Here is a 17,954-nt window from a genome sequence, read left to right as displayed (position 1 = left end):
ATAACAGTTCCCTGCCTAAAAAGATTGCAGTTTAATCAGAGTTCATATAATTCAATGGGTAGCAAGAGAGAACTCTTTGATTTACAGTGACAGGATTGCAAGATTGGTGGTTCTGCATGTTGTGGTGAGGTTTTTGTTTTTGTCCTTAAATATGTTTTATGAATATAGGATTATGATTGGGTGTTGGGTTTTTTTTTCTGTGTATTGTGTGGCTGAACTGGTAGGAAGAAAGAAAACGGAATGGGAGAGGGTGGATAGAAAGAAAAATGAAGGGGAAGGAGAGCCAGAGGAGGATTGAGGGAGGTGATTAAAAAGAGGTGTGTTGGGGGGTGGAAATGAAGGCGAGAGATGGGGAGAAGCGTGATGGCTGGGGCGGGGGAGGGAGGGAGAGAGAGGGGGAGGTCTGGCAGCAAATTGAGCATTGGAACTGGAAAGGAGTAGGAGGAGAGCAACCGATTAGTCAAATGGAGTGCATATAAAAACCAGTTCAGAGTTTGTTTTGAGGTTTACGATTCTCATGACATCAGAATGTATAAAGACTCTGCTGCAGCGACTTGGAGGGGAAGCTTCAAGAGCTGAGGCTTTAAGGTTGGTCCAAAGAAGCTCCTCACGCTGCTGCTGTCATGTTGGCTTGGTGGGAAAGAATCTGGTATCCCTGAGTGGCTTCTAGAGAATCCAGTGGGGATGGTGGGTCCTGACAAACCGCTGCTGAGTAGCTAAAAGAAAGTGTGCTGCCTGCCTGCCTGCGTTTTAGAGCAATTTTTTGCTGACAGTGTACTAATAATTCAGTTTTGGAGAGAGAACGGATTTACTAAAATACAGTTAAAAATGGCAGTACCCTCCTGTAAAGATAATACAAGTGTTTTATTAAAATGTGTATACAAAACAAATGCTAAAAGCCTAAAAGATTCCTGGAGTAGAGAATGTAGTATCAATTACAAGGTTGAAGTTGACTTTTTTTCTTCCCCTTTTAGTTTTGATTATGAAGATGCAGGATACCAGGCAGCAGACCTTGTCAAAATGGATATTCTTTTAAATGGGAACTCTGTTGAAGAATTGGGAACTGTTGTACACAAGTAAGTAGATTAACTGGAGCATCCCAATCAGTGAATGAAAAGGTTTCTTCTTTATATTTTCAGCATATATTGGTGAAAGAGCAATGAGGATTTCATCATTCAACCACCTTCAAGAATGATCTGCAAAGGAAGAGAGATGTTTTATAATTAGGAGAGAATTAAGAATCACATATTTGTGATTTTAGAAAGAGATTCAAATTCTTAACTAGAAAAATAGGAAGCAGAAGTTAAAAGGAGGATAGGGTAATTGCCTATAAGCAAAAGGTTCACATTAAGGAAAAAAATGTTAATCATTTGAAGAGAGCTTAAAATAGGGCAAAGACTGAAAAAAGGAGGGGGGGCAGATCTTGTGGAGAGGATTGATTCCCTTATTTTCAACAAACTTACGAAAGGCACACAATTGAAAGTTTTCAGTTGTTTCATGCTCCAGATTACGTCAATGTCATGTACATTTAATATTATCTCAGTTTAATTCTGTAACGAGACATTAGATGCAGCATTTTGAAGTTGCAGAGGAATGTATAAATTGTAAAGTCAGGCATCTTGGTGCAACTTCCTGCAGTACATGATGTTTTGGTTGTGTTCCTCATGTTGAGTCTCTGTCCTCTTTTTAAGATAGTCTCTCTCACATTTGACCTTTTGTTGGGTCTTGAGCTGTGAGGGGAGTAAATTCACCAATGAGACTTGGAAAATGAAAAAGTTTGAAGGCCTCAAAGGTGAGAAGAGAGGTCACAGAATACTGGGAAAATAGGTGGTCGCATATAGGGTACACATTTAGAAAATGGAGGCAGAAACATCCCCATTATTTCAGAAAATAACATTTACTGTACTAAGTTCTATATTAATGAACCAGGTTTCTTAAATGTAATTACAACAAGGAAGCTGGTGTTTCCAGATTTCTGCATTGCTTGGTGGAATCCTACCTTTCTATTTGCTGCTGTCATTTCTGATGGAGTCTTTATAACTTTCCACTTGTTCTTCCAACTACTATCTTTAGTAGTGTCCTTAATTCTCCTCTTCTTTTTTTTCTCTTTCTTCCAGGATGTCTGAACTTTAATTTGCAGTTGCTGAAATTCATATTTACACTTTAGTTATTTTCTGTTATGACAAACTACAGTCTTTCCTAAATTCTTTGATTTCTTAACTTCAGAGGGTCAGAATAACAAAGCCAAACTGTCTTGCTCCAGGAAGATTGTTTCATTCATCCTTGCAATCAGCTCTCTGATTTAATCTTCTGGCTTTCAGAATTTTCCTTGGGTTCCCTAGTCTCTCACATTAAACCTATTCCTACTCATTTCCCCACTTGTTCACACTGTTCCTAAAAATTTGGCATTTTATCTCTTGCCTGCATCTCTTTATAGTTGATTATTGCTTTTAAACACGCACTTCTCTGTTTATTTGGGAACTCACTCCTGAACTGCTTCCTTTCATCAGAACTAACCTTGAAATCATTGTTTCTGTTAGCCTAAAACTGACACTTAAATCCCACTCAGTATCATTTCCCCTTATCGCTGCATCTTTTCAATCTCTCTCCGCACGCTGTAACTAGATTGCATATATTATAATGGAAAGTGTTAGGTAACCTAAATACGGGGATTGCTACCAGCATCTCCTATGATAAATATACATACCTATCCACATCTTATGTATATAGCGTTAAATTGCAGCTATCTATTGTACAGATAAAGGGAAGCCCAAATGTTGCTATTTACAGTATCAAACTCTAAAGCATATATTTTCAGCTAGTGCTTGCTATAAAATGTTTTGATACAGGACAATATAAAATTATTTTTCTTTGTTTTCAGACCATAACAAAACTGTCAACACGTACCTTTGTTTTCTAGCCTTTTTGGAGCTTTTCAGTGTAAATTTGCTATCTCTTGTCATTTCATGCCTTCAAAATCTGAAATATGTGCTAATGCAGAATGCCTTTAGGTAATGTCTACTAATAAGTTAAGAGAAACATTTAAAAATGTTTCTGAATGTAACTGTTTTGTGAGTAAATGTTTGAGAGAACTGTACTAACCTATTAAACCTCTAATAGATAAAAATCCCCCTCCCCTTATAAAAATCTAAGAAATAACTACTGAAATTATAATATTCTTAAAGCTGTGTCTGGATTATGCCTCAATCCATAGAGGCAGCCCTTTTATTTCAGTTTATTAAACTCCTAGCCAAAGTTTGAGCTATACATTTTTTAAAAAATGTACAAGCATGCCAATTGAAGTTTTCCACCTCGCCCAAAAAATGTGTTCCCCTTCAACACACTATCACCCACACTTCTTACCTTCCACAAATAAAATCCTCCCATCTCAAACCACTGAAACAAGTTGAATTTCTTCCAAACATACCCTCAGGCTAGCCAGACACATTCTCTTTGCTATAACAGCATTATTAATTTTTAATGTAGAGTCCAGGGATTTGAGGAAGTCAAAAAAGGACTAGAATTCTCAATTTGTATACCTTACATCAAAATGCTCTGAACTATACTAAAGTTATTTGGGTTCAATATGATACATGTTTTATAACAGTCTACACATTTAATTACTGAAGATTATTTGAAAAGTGCTTTGTTAATGTAATCATATTATCTTGTATGAGCTGATAGATTGCAGGTGCGATAGTCTCTCTCCTCACCTTGGATAGAGTATTATGCTATGATCAGAATATCTTTGATTTTAATAGGGAAATAGACCCTTTTTAGGAACAATACTTACTGTCTAGAAAACCGTTAATGATAATTCTCTTAAGTTTATTCTCTCAGAAAATAATAGTAAATTTCCCTTTCAGAGACAAAGCATATGCTGTTGGCAAAGCCATGTGTGAACGTTTAAAAGATGCTATTCCTAGACAGTTGTTTGAAATAGCTATCCAGGCTGCTCTTGGCAGCAAAGTCATTGCAAGAGAAACGTAAGTTACATCTTTTTTTCCTGGCTTTAGCTATCTTTTTAAGATATTGTGATGAGGAAATGTTTCTTATTTACCTAAATATTTTTAAAATTCGTCCCCGCAGCCATAAACAAACAGCTTTTGTTGTAAAAATCTAGCCTGTTTAGGGGGAAACAGCAGGAGGTACTGCCCCTCATTTGCAGCCAGTAGGAAAATTACTTGTTGTGGCCTACATTTTTCTCTCATTTATATAGTACTGGTCTCCCAGAATAAAACAAATATTTGATCTTCAGATTTGAATCTAATATTCTTTTGATGTCAATGAAGTTGAAGAAATAATTGTCATATTGTAATTTTATTCAGTATAAATCCAGATAAGAAAATGTTTCTTAATGGATCGAGCACAGTAAATCACAAGAGCGTGATTTCTGGGACAGGTAGAATAGTCTTCCACCAACAAAATCAGGTCACCGTGCTGAATACGTGGTGAACACTAGGACCTCACGGACTGAGCAACGGCAGTTGTTTCCACATACTCACTCCAAGGGAAGTCTAATGCAGGCTCTGCAAGCCAGCTGTTCCCTGCTAGCACCTACAGTACTTCCACTCCAAACCAACCGTGGTTTCTTGGCGTGACCCCAGTGCAGTCAGCTTTTGTTGCTGCAAAGGACTGTGGGATTTGGGTAGTAGTAAGTAACCCTGGGTGGCTTTTGGGTCCCAAGTGGAAATAGATTGAGAACCACTGCTGTAATATATGCTAAAATGTATGAATAGTAAGAATCATAGCACACATTTAATAAGCTAATCATACAGATGGTAGGGCATTGTTATCCATTCATTTACAATAACACTGTGCCACTGGCTCCATTAGGTTCTATTTTTTGTTTAGTAACAGTATTGTAAACTTTTGAGTGTTAAAATCAATTTGAAATAAGTCACAGGTAAGATCGTTAACTAGAAAAGGGATTGTATTGTGCTAGTTATTTTATATATACCCTTTAGTGAATGCTTCCAGAATTCAAAAATATCTGAAAGTTTGAGGCTTAGCCTCCTAGCTGACTTGGATTAGAGGATTTTAAAAGAAACACTGGTGATTTGTGTAACAATACCCAAGCATCCTAGAAAAACTACCTCAAAAACATAGATTTGGGTTAGTACCAGCTACTTCTTGGAGTATATTAGGGCTCATATGTTGGAAATGTACTGTACTGATGTATACAGATAGTATATCTTCTCTCTTACAGAGTGAAAGCTTACAGAAAGAATGTTCTGGCAAAATGTGTAGGTATTTTTCAATTTTTGGGGGGGGATTTCTGATATTTGAATATAGACACTTTCAGTGGCCCAGCTAGGGGGGTATGGTCCATCTCTTTATTCTCCCATGACCCTCTCCATACCACAGTTTCATTTTTGTACTTTGCTCTTCTCTGGCTCACTTGTCCCTCTCATGTTCAAGCTCTAGTGACAAGGTCCTCTTATTTATACAATTATGTTTTTTAGATTTTCATTCTAAAATACAATTTTCCCAATTCTATTGTGTCTGCTTGCACTATATTTACACAGTGGTTTAGAGAAATTGACAGGTTTTTTTTTTCTTCAAAGCTGCATGTCTACTATATACCTAACAGTCTCAGATTCACTATCCCCCAGTCTTTCCCAAATGACTTGGGTGAGTGAGTTTCCCTGTATAGACTGGTTGTGAGTAGGCTTGACTTTGGCTTTTTCATTGCTCAACCAAGATAATAAAGATTAAAGAATGTAGTGCTTACTGTTCACAGAACTAGAGAGAATTACAGAAAAAATTGATTATGCTTGTCAGAGGTCTGAGGACACGATGAGTTACAGAAGAACCCTTTACTTTCCTTAGTCATGGTAGATATCAAACCAATGTAGCCTCTCTTGACAGGCTCATGTGACAAATGAGATAATGGAAGAAACCAGCTCCTGCCTGTGTAAATGGTTAAATTACAGGTTGTTCACTGGCTCCTCTTCTCCCTCTTAAATATTGGTAATTTAGCATGAGTGATGGGAGTTAGATTGACCTTAGGTTACATCTAATATAATTAGTCTTTTCAAAAACTGATGGCTAAATAGCTACTGATACTGTATAGCATAGCTCTTAATGTTTTTTACACTGTACTATCTATACAATATACCAAGTTAACACATCTTTCCTTTTTAATAGTATGGTGGAGATATTACACGGAAAATGAAGCTTTTGAAGAGGCAAGCAGAAGGAAAGAAAAAGATGAGGAAAATTGGCAATGTGGAAGTGCCAAAAGATGCCTTTATAAGTGTTCTAAAGAGACAATCTGAAAAATAATTGGAGACCAAAACTCTCCAACTCTGATGCTTCTATCTAACTTTTGCTGGGCAAATGGCAGGATGAGGTTAATGTATAACATATTGCTGGGGGTATGTTTGTGTGACTTGTCGTATTTAATTTTGTACGGCTGGTTACAGCTATATGAGGAATGAATTTTAATTGGAAGAATGTACTTGAAGTCTACATTTCAGATTTTATTACCATACACTAATTTGTAATGTATACAATGAAATTCAACTAGAATGATTGTGGGTGAAATGGAATCCAGTCCCAGGAGGAGCTTGCTTCAAGGCACTGCAGGTGTAGCCAACCCCCAGCTTACTTTTCTAACTCTCCACACAACAAATAGATCAGGGGTAGGCAATCTATGGCACACGTGCTGAAGGCAGCACACGAGCTGATTTTCAATGGCACTCACACTGCCTGGGTCCTGGCCACCGGTCCGGGGGCTCTGCATTTTAATCTAATTTTAAATGAAGCTTAAGTATTTTAAAAACCTTATTTACTTCACATACACAACAACAGTTTAGTTATATATTAGACTTATAGAAAGAGACCTTCTAAAAACGTTAAAATGTATTGCTGGCATGTGAAACCTTATTTTTAGAGTGAATAAATGAAGACTCGGCACACCACTTCTGAAAGGTTGCTGACCCCTGTAATAGATGGTGCATATTGGATCTCAAATTTCTGGAAGTACATTCTTTGAAGTTCAGGGCAATATAATTGATTATGTAAGTACAAGGAAAAGGGCACACCAGCTCCACATTGGTGAAACAGAAGCTAGATGGTTACTCCATCAGCAAGTGTAAAATACAGTTATTTAGGAACTGACAATTAGGAGAGGAAATCATACACCCCAACACAGCTCCTCTCTTAAACAGACAGTTGGCCCAATAATAACTATAAAACAATCATGTTGCTATTACTGTGATGAAGTATTCTCAGCAGGAGGATTGAAATTAATCCTTTTCACAACCTTGTACAACTTGTCTTCACTGGCTGCAATTTTAGAAAAACTGTATGCATAAACCAGCAGCTGTTTGGCCAGTTTTAGTAGATCAGTGGTTCTCAAACTTTTGTATTGGTGACCCCCTTCACCCAGCAAGCATCTGAGTGTGACATCCCCCACCCCCTTATAAACATTTTATATTTCACACTATTATAAATGATGGCAGTGAAGCAAGGTTTGGGGGTGGAGGCTGACAGCTCTTGACCCCCCCACATAATAACCTTGTGAGCCTCTTAAGGAGTCATAACCCCCTATGTCTGAGAACCCTTGTAGTAGATGAATGCTGCAATTACACAAAAAAACAATCTGAAGCATGTAAAATCCTCAGCTCTCTCACGCACAGGTCAGTGTAAGGTGGATCACACTTAAGTCTTTCTGGAAGTGTTAAAGTAGGATTTTTCAGCCAGTTCAGCAAAGGAAAGGTTATTTTTGCATTTAGTTTCTATATAACTATAGTTAACAAGAAGTTGCTAGACTGCTCAAAGCCTATGCAACTATAAATCTACATTTACGGCTAAAGAATCGATTTCAGTTTTTCCCCTGTAGAAAATTACTATTTTGAAAGCCAAGACTTTTTAAATATTACAATAGATGAAGAGGAACATACAATCATATCCAGCCCATCTCTTTCAGTGGATATTTTAAAAGGGAATTTACTGCTGGTATAAAGGAGCTGGTCTGGCACAATAAGTTAGCTTTGCCGATACCTAGAGAAAGGCACGCTACCCTTTCACTAAACCTGTTTTTGAAACCTGAAATGTTTATTCTCAGACTACAGTTCACATCAAAAACAAAACAAACATGGTAAGGTTTTTGTGAATTTAAGCTTTACTTGGAGTAACGGTAGAAAAGAGTGGCATTCTTAGTAACAGTTCAACATTTATGGCAATCTCCAATGCAAAGCGGTTCTGTTTACAGTCAGACTTGTTTCAATACTAGCCATTTGGATTTTTAGGCATTCTTACTACAATTAACCTCCCTTTACAATGATTGGATCACAACTAATTAATTATTGTAACGAGGCTATTCATCTCCAAAAAGGAACATATTGAATGTATTCATTATCTAGAGAGTTCATAATTACCAAAATACAAAATTCCTAAATAAACTTGAAACATGTAACAAAAGTGCTATGGCAGAAGTATAATATGCACATAATTGAAGAATAAGTTATTGTAATTGTTTGAGAGGGTCCTCTACATTTTTAGGCAGTTTTCATACTTTTATTTGCCCGAGTATTGTACAGTAGGACTTAAACGCCCAGAAGCTATTGGTATAAGATTAATTTAAGGCAACCAAAGTGCAAAAGTTCAATGTGTATTAGATATAAACAGAGCACTTCATAACCAAAGTTGTGCATCTGTTCCAAGTCCATAATGTTTGACATGTGAAAGCCCAAAAGCATTTTGCCTATATTGAGACACAAAAAAATTAGTGTATTTTGCACTGGTGGAGCCACGGAATTTTGCTTAAGCTAAAATATAATTTTCTCCCACACAGTCAAACAGTACATTGCTGTGCTAAGAATACACTTCTGTTTTTATTTCTCATAATATGTAACTGCCATTTACATTTACTCTGTTCTTGTTTACTTACTGTGGCAGCCAATGAAGTCGCATCTACAAAATATTAAAACAAAATGCACAATACAACAACATATAGAGATGGAATGTAAATGTATAGATACTGGATTTTTTAAAAAATACAGTACTTAAGATTTTCCATTTTAAGCAGTTTCAGCATATTGCATAGCAGTAACTTTGTCTGCTACCTAAAAATGTTGCTGTTTACCCACATGGAGTTCTTCAATTCCTCCTTCAGTTTTCTTCTTTCATACTGTACAGCGGGTCCACAAGTTTATTGTGAACATGCATTAAACCTTGGGGGGGAAAAAGCAACAGTGCCAGTTTTACATTAGTTATCAGCACACATTTTCTATCTACATTGTTTATTTGCTGTTTTTAACCTCACAGAGGTATATGCATTAATATTATGCATTGAAGTAGAGAAAAGCAGAATGGGCACTTAAGAAAAATCAACTCTATACTGGCACCTAGATATTAATTCAGTTAGGCAGAAGGAGCAACATATTGTTCCTGTGTTATTCATGGACATTATACCAGTACTACATATGAAGTAACTGAATAGGGACATGAATGGGGAATGTAACAATTCTGTAATCAATTATCAGATATGCATGCAGGTCCATTATTTAAGACTTGTTTCAATTTAATTTTAAGTATACACTGATAAAGATTAACAAAAGCAGCTATGTATTTGTGACTAAGTTACAGAGTGCACAATATTGCTGCATGAGTCTCAATTTCTGGCAATGAAAAACTATGGATTAAGATTATACAATACTTTGATGTGCTCATAACACACTGTTTTAACATTACTGGCCGAAGATGTTTATTACTACACCTTATGGTATCAAACTCTCAGACAAAGACCAATTATCTGAAAGATCAAGAATACACAAATAGAACATACTACATGCATATGAAGTGGTCAATTAACTGTTGCTACAGAAACAGTAATATGTATTTCCTTTAATGTTCAAGTATGTAACCTTATATAATGGATTACTTTGGAAAAGAACCATATTGAAGAACTTACTTATGCACCATCTGCTCATTTAATGTCATTCAGGGTCATCAATTCATTTAATATCAATGTGCAATTTTTACTAATTTTCACTTGTGTTAACACTTTGGCACTGGCACAATTAGGAAATCAAATTAAAGATACAGTTCAATTTTGTGCCTGATCAAGAGAATTGTTTACAAAACTTCAGTCCTTTCTGTGCAAACCTAATGAAGGCAATATACGATTGTACACATTCTCCTAGACACATTATCTGAGGATAGTGGACTTGCTCAGGTTTAGCTAAGCATATTACTTATTCTGAAGAACCCTTATTACTAGTGCTGATGTGAAAGGTGGAAAAAGCCAAGCCCAGAGCCAAGGCTGTATTTGTAGGGCTAGCAGTTTAAAAAAAAAATGTAAGTATGAATATGTTACTACATATGTTTGATACACAGAGAAATCCACAATGACACTTACAGCCACTCTTAGAACATAAGAATGGCCACACTGAGTCAGACTAATGGTCTATCTAGACCCATATCCTGTCTTCCCAAAAGTGACCAATGCCAGGTGTTTCGGAGGGAATGAACAGAACAGGCAGTCATTGAGTGATCCATCCCCTGTCATCCACTCCCAACTTCTGGCAAAGATGCTAGGGACACTTATAGCATGGCACTGCATCCTTGACCATCCTGGCTAATAGTTATTGATGGACCTATCCTCCATGAACTTATCTAATTCTTTGAATGTGGTTATATGTTTTATCCTTCACAATATCTCCTGGCAACAAGTTCCCTGTGTGTTCTTCAGAGTGGAGCCATACTTTAAAGATGCATCTACACTTTTTGCATTTGATTTCCTGATTTTCTGTTTTAAAAAAAGGAGGGAGGGGGAGCATATGCCCCAATTTGTGTTTCCTGAAGGCACAAAGAGTATTTTTTGATAAGTACTGCACTGCTGCTTTTACGAAGCATATTTAAATTTTCCCATTAGTAGATGTGCATTTCAGGAAGAGCACATTTAGAGCAGGGGTTCTGAGACTTTTGTACTGGTGACCTCTTTCACATTGCAAGCCTCTGAGTATGACCCCCCATTATATATTAAAAACACTTTTTAATATATTTAATACCATTATAAATGCTGAAGGCAAAGCAGGGTTTGGGGTGGAGGCTGACAGTTCACGACCCCCCCATGTAATAGCCTTGCGACCCCCTGAGGGGTCCCGAACCCCTGATTTAGAGGCACAAGTCTGATATTTACAAGCTCCACCTATTAGATGAGAGCAGAGTGAAGATCCATTCTTCACAGAGGCAGCAGAGTTTAGCATCAGGATCACCCTCCCAAGAGGTATCAGCTGGAGACCCACTTCCTGGTTACGAATTTCAGGTTTCCTAATTTTATAAGTCCCAGTCCATTCTGGGGCACAAAGCCCAAGGTACTTGAAACAGATGATTCAAATGATTATGCATTTAAAACATTACCTGGAGGAGGAGAAGAGGCTTAAGTTACTGGATGGGTTGGATAAGGGTCAAGTGAAGAGAGAGCAACTGGACTGTCTACTTTCCTGTTAACCTCTTATGGAAAGTATGCACTTCCTGAGTTGTTCAGGCAACCACAGTCCCTCTTTCCTAAAGTGTACCCTACAGAGTCACAAGTTTTCTGTGTTTATACATGGTACACATTTTAAACGTGCTCTGAAAAGTTTAAGAACTTAAAGCATTCACTCCACTCCTATGAGGATTATTTATATGCCACTGTTCACAGTTCAACTGTTTTTGCTGTAACCGGATTAAGAGTCTGGTTATTTGTTTTCGGCATACATAAATTTTTTGCATTCTACAACCAAGGCAAATGAAAAGTTCCCCTTCCCCCCACCCATGTACTTTCAAAAAAACATTATTAGCCATCAAGTATGGAAGATTGTGGCCCCAAAGGTGAGATTTTTGGAAAGTTATGAATGAGTGAAAAGATGATGAGAGGCTACCATTAGAACTAGCTGCTCCAGTTGCTATTGACTACCTCTGTAAACAATAATGCAGATGTTACTGTGCTATAGTTTGATGTATAGAACCAAATTTTACAAAAATGACTCAAAGTGTTGGAGATGGTGAAAGAGTGGTAGGTAAGTGAAACAAATAGGATAGTCATTTTTGAAACATATCTATTGAGGCCCTGAAAAGAGTTAATAATCAGAAGACCAGAATTCAGAAACTCCTAATTACTAATCCTGGAAAACGCTGCCTTTCCTCTGTGGCCTGAAGTGAGAAAACCACCTCTGTCTACCCATGTATAAGTTGAGGTTGTAAATTTAACATGATTAAGAATATTTCAAAAAGTTACAAACACAAAGAAGCAGTACATTATAGTGTAACTGATCAGAGTAATTAAGAAAAAGTATGAACACTTTCATATACACAATGCTTATATGTTTGTAAGTGACAAGGTTATTAATCAAGAGCTATGCTAACTAGTGCATTGAGTCAAATGAAGCAGTTTTAGTATTCAGAATGTCCAGGCAATCGTGACTAGAATTCTAGATTACAAACACTAATGATAAAAACTACATTCAAAGAAGTTCAATGCTGATATTCACTAAATTTACTTTTTCAACAAATAGCCAAAATATACACATAACAGAGCAGTGAGATACTCATAATTTAAGTCAAGAAGTGAGCTACCAATGATATTGTAAAAAGAAAACCCAGTGGCTTTTGGAAATCCCAAAGTGTGGCCTTTCTTAAGTTGACAATGTCCATGGAAGTGTGTGTTTGGAAGAAAAAAATACTTTCAATTAAAGTTAAAAAGCCAGCATCCCAGATCTCATGGACACCTCAAAATAGTAAGTGTTCATGCCCTGGAGAGAAAGAGGTTCAAAAAATAAACTTCAATTTCTTTCTATCATAACATTAACACTGGGAAAATGACTACATTAATTTCCTATCCTCAACATCCATAGCCTAATCAGTAAGAGAATACAACAAACCTAATTGCTGTGAAACAACTTTTGTTTTAAGCAGCAATTTACATCATAAGTATAATTTTTAAAAGTCATTCATTGAGAGTGCATTAAGGATCAAACATAAACAAGGTAGTGCAATTAGTGCTAAGAAAAGAAGCTTTAAACTAAATATACTCGATCTAATTATTGACACACAAAACCAACATAGGAATCTCACTAGATTACATAGTGCAGATTCAGTTATGGAAAACACATAGTAGGCAAAATGTGTTCACAAATGATTTCAAAGGCTTGAATAATACATTTGGGCCTTAGCAACTTCAAAATTCTGGTTTACTGAACTATGCATGACAAATAAGTCAAATGGAAAAATACAGCAAACCATAGCAGAAGCAGCAGCTTGAAATGATTTGGGATTAATCTCCATTATTTATCAAATTTTCTATAACCTGAATTTCACTTTCCAGCGTTTCTGACATCAATGAGTTACAGCAACAAGCTATGTCCTCTAAGGGGGGGGGGGGGGGGGGAGAGGAGATAAAGCCGATCAGCAGGACTTTGGCGGCAGCTCAATCGTCGGTGGTACAGCAGGTCCTTCGCTCCCTCTCTTCCTCTTCAGCGGCAGCTCTAAGAGAAAGAGAGGGACTGAGGGACCCGCCGCCGAAGACCCCGACGTGCTGCCCCTTTCCATTGGCTGCCCCAAGCACCTGCTTCCTTTGTTGGTGCCTGGAGCTGGCCCTGCTGTAAAGTCAAGTTTCCAGGATGCTGCTGTTGAGGAACACATGGCTAATAGATTACATTCAAAGAAAGTTTACACGAGCGACATACTAATGAAGGATTCTGTATTTTGCTTCTTGCATGAAAGGAATGCAGCTAAGCCTTTTAGCCACTGTATTATATTATATTCAAATACAGAGTTCAGCAATTCATATTTGAATATGGCAACTATTTTCAATTGTTCATGATGCACTTGGAGACTAGGATTTAACCCCCAGTCATTTTTAACTTATTAGTCACACAAGAACATATTCTGTTTCAATTCAGTGCTCACCTTTGAAGTATTTCACAGTTTTAACTCTTAGTTCTAAAGTAGCATCTTCATCACATACAAAGATAGTGCGAGGGTGCTGCTGGAAAGCAGAAACTGTCCACATATGATTGACCCCTTCTTCAATTGCCTTGTACAAAGCAAAAGCTTTATGGGCACCTGTTATGAGAATCATAACCTGGAAGATGAACACAAAAAAACCAACACACACAAAAAAGAGTGAGTTTTCCATTTACCTTAAATTCCCAAATCAGTTTTTAATTACTAGTTAGATAATGGAAGCCTACAATATTTAAACATCTTAAGATGGACAGTTCTTTAACTTACACTCTACTGAAAATCTACCACTTTTCAGAGAAAAATATACCAGCATATTTTAACGTGCCCATCATCATATCTAATATCCAAGCACTAACATGTTCCCATGTGACTTCACATTATGAGACATCAGCCAAAAAAGGCGATATCTAATGGTCAAGAACTGCCAGAAGTGCCGCATTCAAGATGACACATCTACGCACACACACATATCATAGAACGTAACACTGAATTACCCAGAGTATTCATTATTATTATTATTATTGTAGTGCTTAGTGAAAGTCAGAAAGTATGACAGAAAACTCCTTTCTTTTAGACTTTCATGCAACAGCCCTAACTATACAGTTACTAAAGGTGACCTGTAAAAGCTAAGATATCAAGTCCTAGTAACTTTACCAGTTATTGTCTCAGTAAGCCAGTCCAAGAAGACATTCAGAACATTACCTGACAACACTTATTTCACAGTTCCACAGATGGCTGTACAAATCTTCCTTATCATAAAAATCTTACAGTATTTTTATATAAAATAAAATCAGATGGAGCTTTTAAAAAAAATACAGAAACTATACACAGGATTAGTTTAGTCACCACTGAAATAGCCACCTCTGGGAAGAAACAGTAACAGCAGCACAGGAAACTTAAGCAACAGTTTCAGAGTGATTAATTCTGTAACTCTCTATTAAAATTATAGGGTGAATTTAGGTGGGCAATATGAATGAGAATATGGCCAAGACACTTTGATTTTTTTTAAAATGAAGAATTCTACAGGTTCTACAGGTTTCAGAGTAGCAGCCCTGTTAGTCTGTATCCGCAAAAAGAACAGGAGTACTTGTGGAACTTTAGAGACTAACAAATTTATTTGAGCATAAGCTTTCGTGGGCTACAGCCCACTTCTTCGGATGCTGACACACTTCATGCTCACAAACTTATTCTGCTGTAAGTGTGGTACTTTTTGTGTAGTACAAGCATCTTCTAAAGCAACATAAGATAAACTGAAAAAAACCCAGAATACCATAACGTGTCATGGGGTGATACCAGTATAATTATATTGGTTTAACTTCACCCTGAGATAACACAGAAAACACTTTCCCCACATATGCAAATCAGTGCTGGGGAACTGGTTCAGAAATGGTTTGGAAGAGCAGAGTATTATTGGTATTAACATTAAAAAAGTCTGAAAAATCAGGCACTATTAAAAAGGATCCTTTACTCCCTATGGGCCTTTTCAATGTACCACCTAAATTCTTAGACTGATATTGTTGCCATGTTTATGCTGTAAGGAATGAACACTACAGGCCACCATTAAGAAATTTATCCATTCGTAGCATTCTAAAGAAGCCACAAAAACTTGTAATAATTGCTTACTACCAGATGCCCAGTTTAAGTAAACCTTTAATTAATAATAATAATAATAAAAAAAGTATTGAAATCTAGTTGCAGATTCAGTAATATACTGTTAACTAGTGATTTATTCATTTCAACATCCTTCACATTAGCTCTATGATAATCAAATGACAAAAAGTAATATTGCGTGTAATTATACTGATGAAGCTTTGCTGTAGCATCCTGAATATAGACACATGCAAATTAAACTAACAATGAGTTCTTACTTCTCTAGCATCCATCACTGTACCGACACCAACAGTTAGTGCCATAGTTGGCACTTTAGATAAGTCTCCATCAAAGTATTTAGCATTTGCCAAAATGGTATCCATTGCTAAAGTCTTTAACCTTGTTCTTGAAGCCAAACTCGATCCTGGTTCATTGAAAGCAATGTGGCCATCTGGACCAATGCCTTAACAAGACAAAAAAGAGTCAATTATTCAAGGTTTCTGATAAGGCTACAAATATTGTAAGACAAGATTCAAGGTAGAGTTTCCTTACTTATTAATGAAAAAAATAAGGCAAGAGTCAGAACTAGTACACTATTAGTTATTAAAATGTGGACAGTAACAATTCTATAATTTCAGGTTCAAACTGATTCTCCATGTTAGTAGTAGACGCCTCCCTTTCGTAAACTGTCTGCTTCAAAATGAAATACATTTTTAGATACGTTTTGGAAGTGCTGACATCAAGGGATTCAATACATGTATTAAAACCATGACAAGCGATCATCGCTAGAGTGTTTTCTCATACCTCCAACAAACAGATCAATTCCCCCAGCTTCTTCAATTTTTTTTTCAAATGCATCACACTCTGCCTGTAGGTCTAGAGCATTCCCATCAAGGATGTGAGCATTATTAGGATCTATGTCAATATGCTTAAAGAAATTATTCCACATATAAGAATGGTAACTCTCTGGATGATTTCTTGGAAGCCCTGGAAACAACATTTAAAGCAAAATGTAAATGGATTTTACTAAAATTAAACTTTCAGATTGACATAAAAACATATGGTGGACAAGAAATATGCAGTAAATTTCTTAAATTGTGTCTCACCGGATCAAATAAACTGACGCATTATATAGACTGGATATGATTCTCCATTTTCATGCACCTTATGTATACAAGAGTGCAAAGTGGATAGTGTTTTACACTCACTTTGCACAGGCATACATGATGATACAAAATATAAGACGGGAAAATTTGGCCCAATAATCTGTTCCTAAGTACCTTTCATAAGAGAGTTTCAAAACACTTCACAAACATTGAATTTAGCCTCAACATCCACTTAAATTGGGTAAGTATTATTCTGATTTTGCAAATGAAGACCCTGAGGCAGGGAAGTTAAAGAGACTTGCCTAGCGTTACACAAAACTTGCAGCAGAGGCATGAATGTCATAACGCTCAGTCCTGTGCTTTATTCAAAAACAAAACACTGATTTATAGCTTTAATGCAGAAAAAAAGGGGAATAGGTCATATTTCTTAAAATTTGAGACATAACTTACCTACATATTCATCCATGTTGAAAGTCTTTACATATTTAAAAGAAAGATCTTCATTCTTGTGATATTCTATCAGTTTTTTGTAGCATCCCAAAGGTGTGCTCCCTGTATAAAATAAGCTTATTATTCTAATGTTTTGTATGCCAGTAAGACATTTTTAGATGTATTTGCAAAGCTATAAAGCATAAACTCTTCATAAGTCAAATTACACTACCATGTTAGTTTGTAAACCCAGTGTCATTACATATTTAAAGTTGTGATAAATCTCATCCTTCTCCCCAGGGGAAAAAAAAAGTTTTTTTCACTTTTCTAAACTATGACACACAGAAATATTTACAAGAACATAACATTTAATGTTTGACTTAGGCATGTCTGAACTTTTATGCAGTTATGTACCTATTTAATTTCTAAGACACGTATCGCTGTGGTTAACTAGGCACCAAACATTTCTGTAGTTAATGAATTACATGAGTTTACAACAAAAAACTTATTACCTGTTGGTAAGCCAAGCGTAAAATATCTTCCCTGACTTGGTTTGAATTGGATAATACGATTACAAATGTACTTGGCTGCCCATTCACTTGCCAAATCATAGTCATCAAGAATTACCAGTCTCATTGTGATGGTGAACAGCTTACAGGGAAAAAAGGGAAAAAAATGAGGTTAAACCTGTGAAAAACACTGAAACAGTTTTATTAGTCTCATAACATGAAAAATAGAACAAAAATGTATTTAGGGTTAGTTTACCCTTAGATGTTATTTTAAAAGACTGTGCAGATCTAAAAATCCAGCTTCACATTTCTAGAATATAATGCAGGGTAGACAAAAAGCATGTTTTTATGTATTTATGCA

At 36.4% G+C, this 17,954-nt stretch overlaps 2 protein-coding genes across 9 annotated transcripts in view; one reads left to right on the top strand and one right to left on the bottom strand.

Annotated features, from left to right (window-relative positions):
- Nucleotides 1-6,751, top strand: part of GUF1 (GTP binding elongation factor GUF1) — a 40,605-nt gene extending 33,854 nt beyond the window's left edge. For all 3 annotated transcript variants that reach the window (XM_039539866.1, XM_039539865.1, XM_039539867.1), the window contains 4 exons: nucleotides 975-1,076; nucleotides 3,867-3,986; nucleotides 5,210-5,246; nucleotides 6,151-6,751. In XM_039539866.1, coding sequence (XP_039395800.1) covers nucleotides 975-1,076; nucleotides 3,867-3,986; nucleotides 5,210-5,246; nucleotides 6,151-6,288 — 397 coding nt within the window. In that variant the 3' untranslated portion in view covers nucleotides 6,289-6,751. The remainder of the gene's footprint in view (nucleotides 1-974; nucleotides 1,077-3,866; nucleotides 3,987-5,209; nucleotides 5,247-6,150) is intronic.
- Nucleotides 871-17,954, bottom strand: part of GNPDA2 (glucosamine-6-phosphate deaminase 2) — a 32,031-nt gene continuing 14,947 nt past the window's right edge. For 4 of the 6 annotated variants that reach the window (XM_039539869.1, XM_039539872.1, XM_039539870.1 and 1 more), the window contains 6 exons: nucleotides 17,597-17,735; nucleotides 17,106-17,207; nucleotides 16,354-16,536; nucleotides 15,828-16,012; nucleotides 13,903-14,077; nucleotides 8,114-9,182 (listed from right to left, as the gene is read on the bottom strand). In XM_039539869.1, the coding sequence (XP_039395803.1) occupies nucleotides 9,121-9,182; nucleotides 13,903-14,077; nucleotides 15,828-16,012; nucleotides 16,354-16,536; nucleotides 17,106-17,207; nucleotides 17,597-17,720 (831 nt within the window). In that variant the 5' untranslated portion in view covers nucleotides 17,721-17,735 and the 3' untranslated portion in view covers nucleotides 8,114-9,120. Of the gene's footprint in view, nucleotides 1,197-1,463; nucleotides 1,731-1,999; nucleotides 2,144-8,113; nucleotides 9,183-13,902; nucleotides 14,078-15,827; nucleotides 16,013-16,353; nucleotides 16,537-17,105; nucleotides 17,208-17,596; nucleotides 17,736-17,954 lie in introns of those variants that run through there. The other 2 variants (XR_005598990.1, XR_005598991.1) reach the window with 2 other exon arrangements.

This window comes from Mauremys reevesii, linkage group 5 (assembly GCF_016161935.1).
Source record: "Mauremys reevesii isolate NIE-2019 linkage group 5, ASM1616193v1, whole genome shotgun sequence".
Classification (NCBI taxonomy): domain Eukaryota; kingdom Metazoa; phylum Chordata; order Testudines; family Geoemydidae; genus Mauremys; species Mauremys reevesii.
Note: the sequence above shows the minus strand (reverse complement) of the source record. Positions and strands in the feature narration are given on the sequence as shown.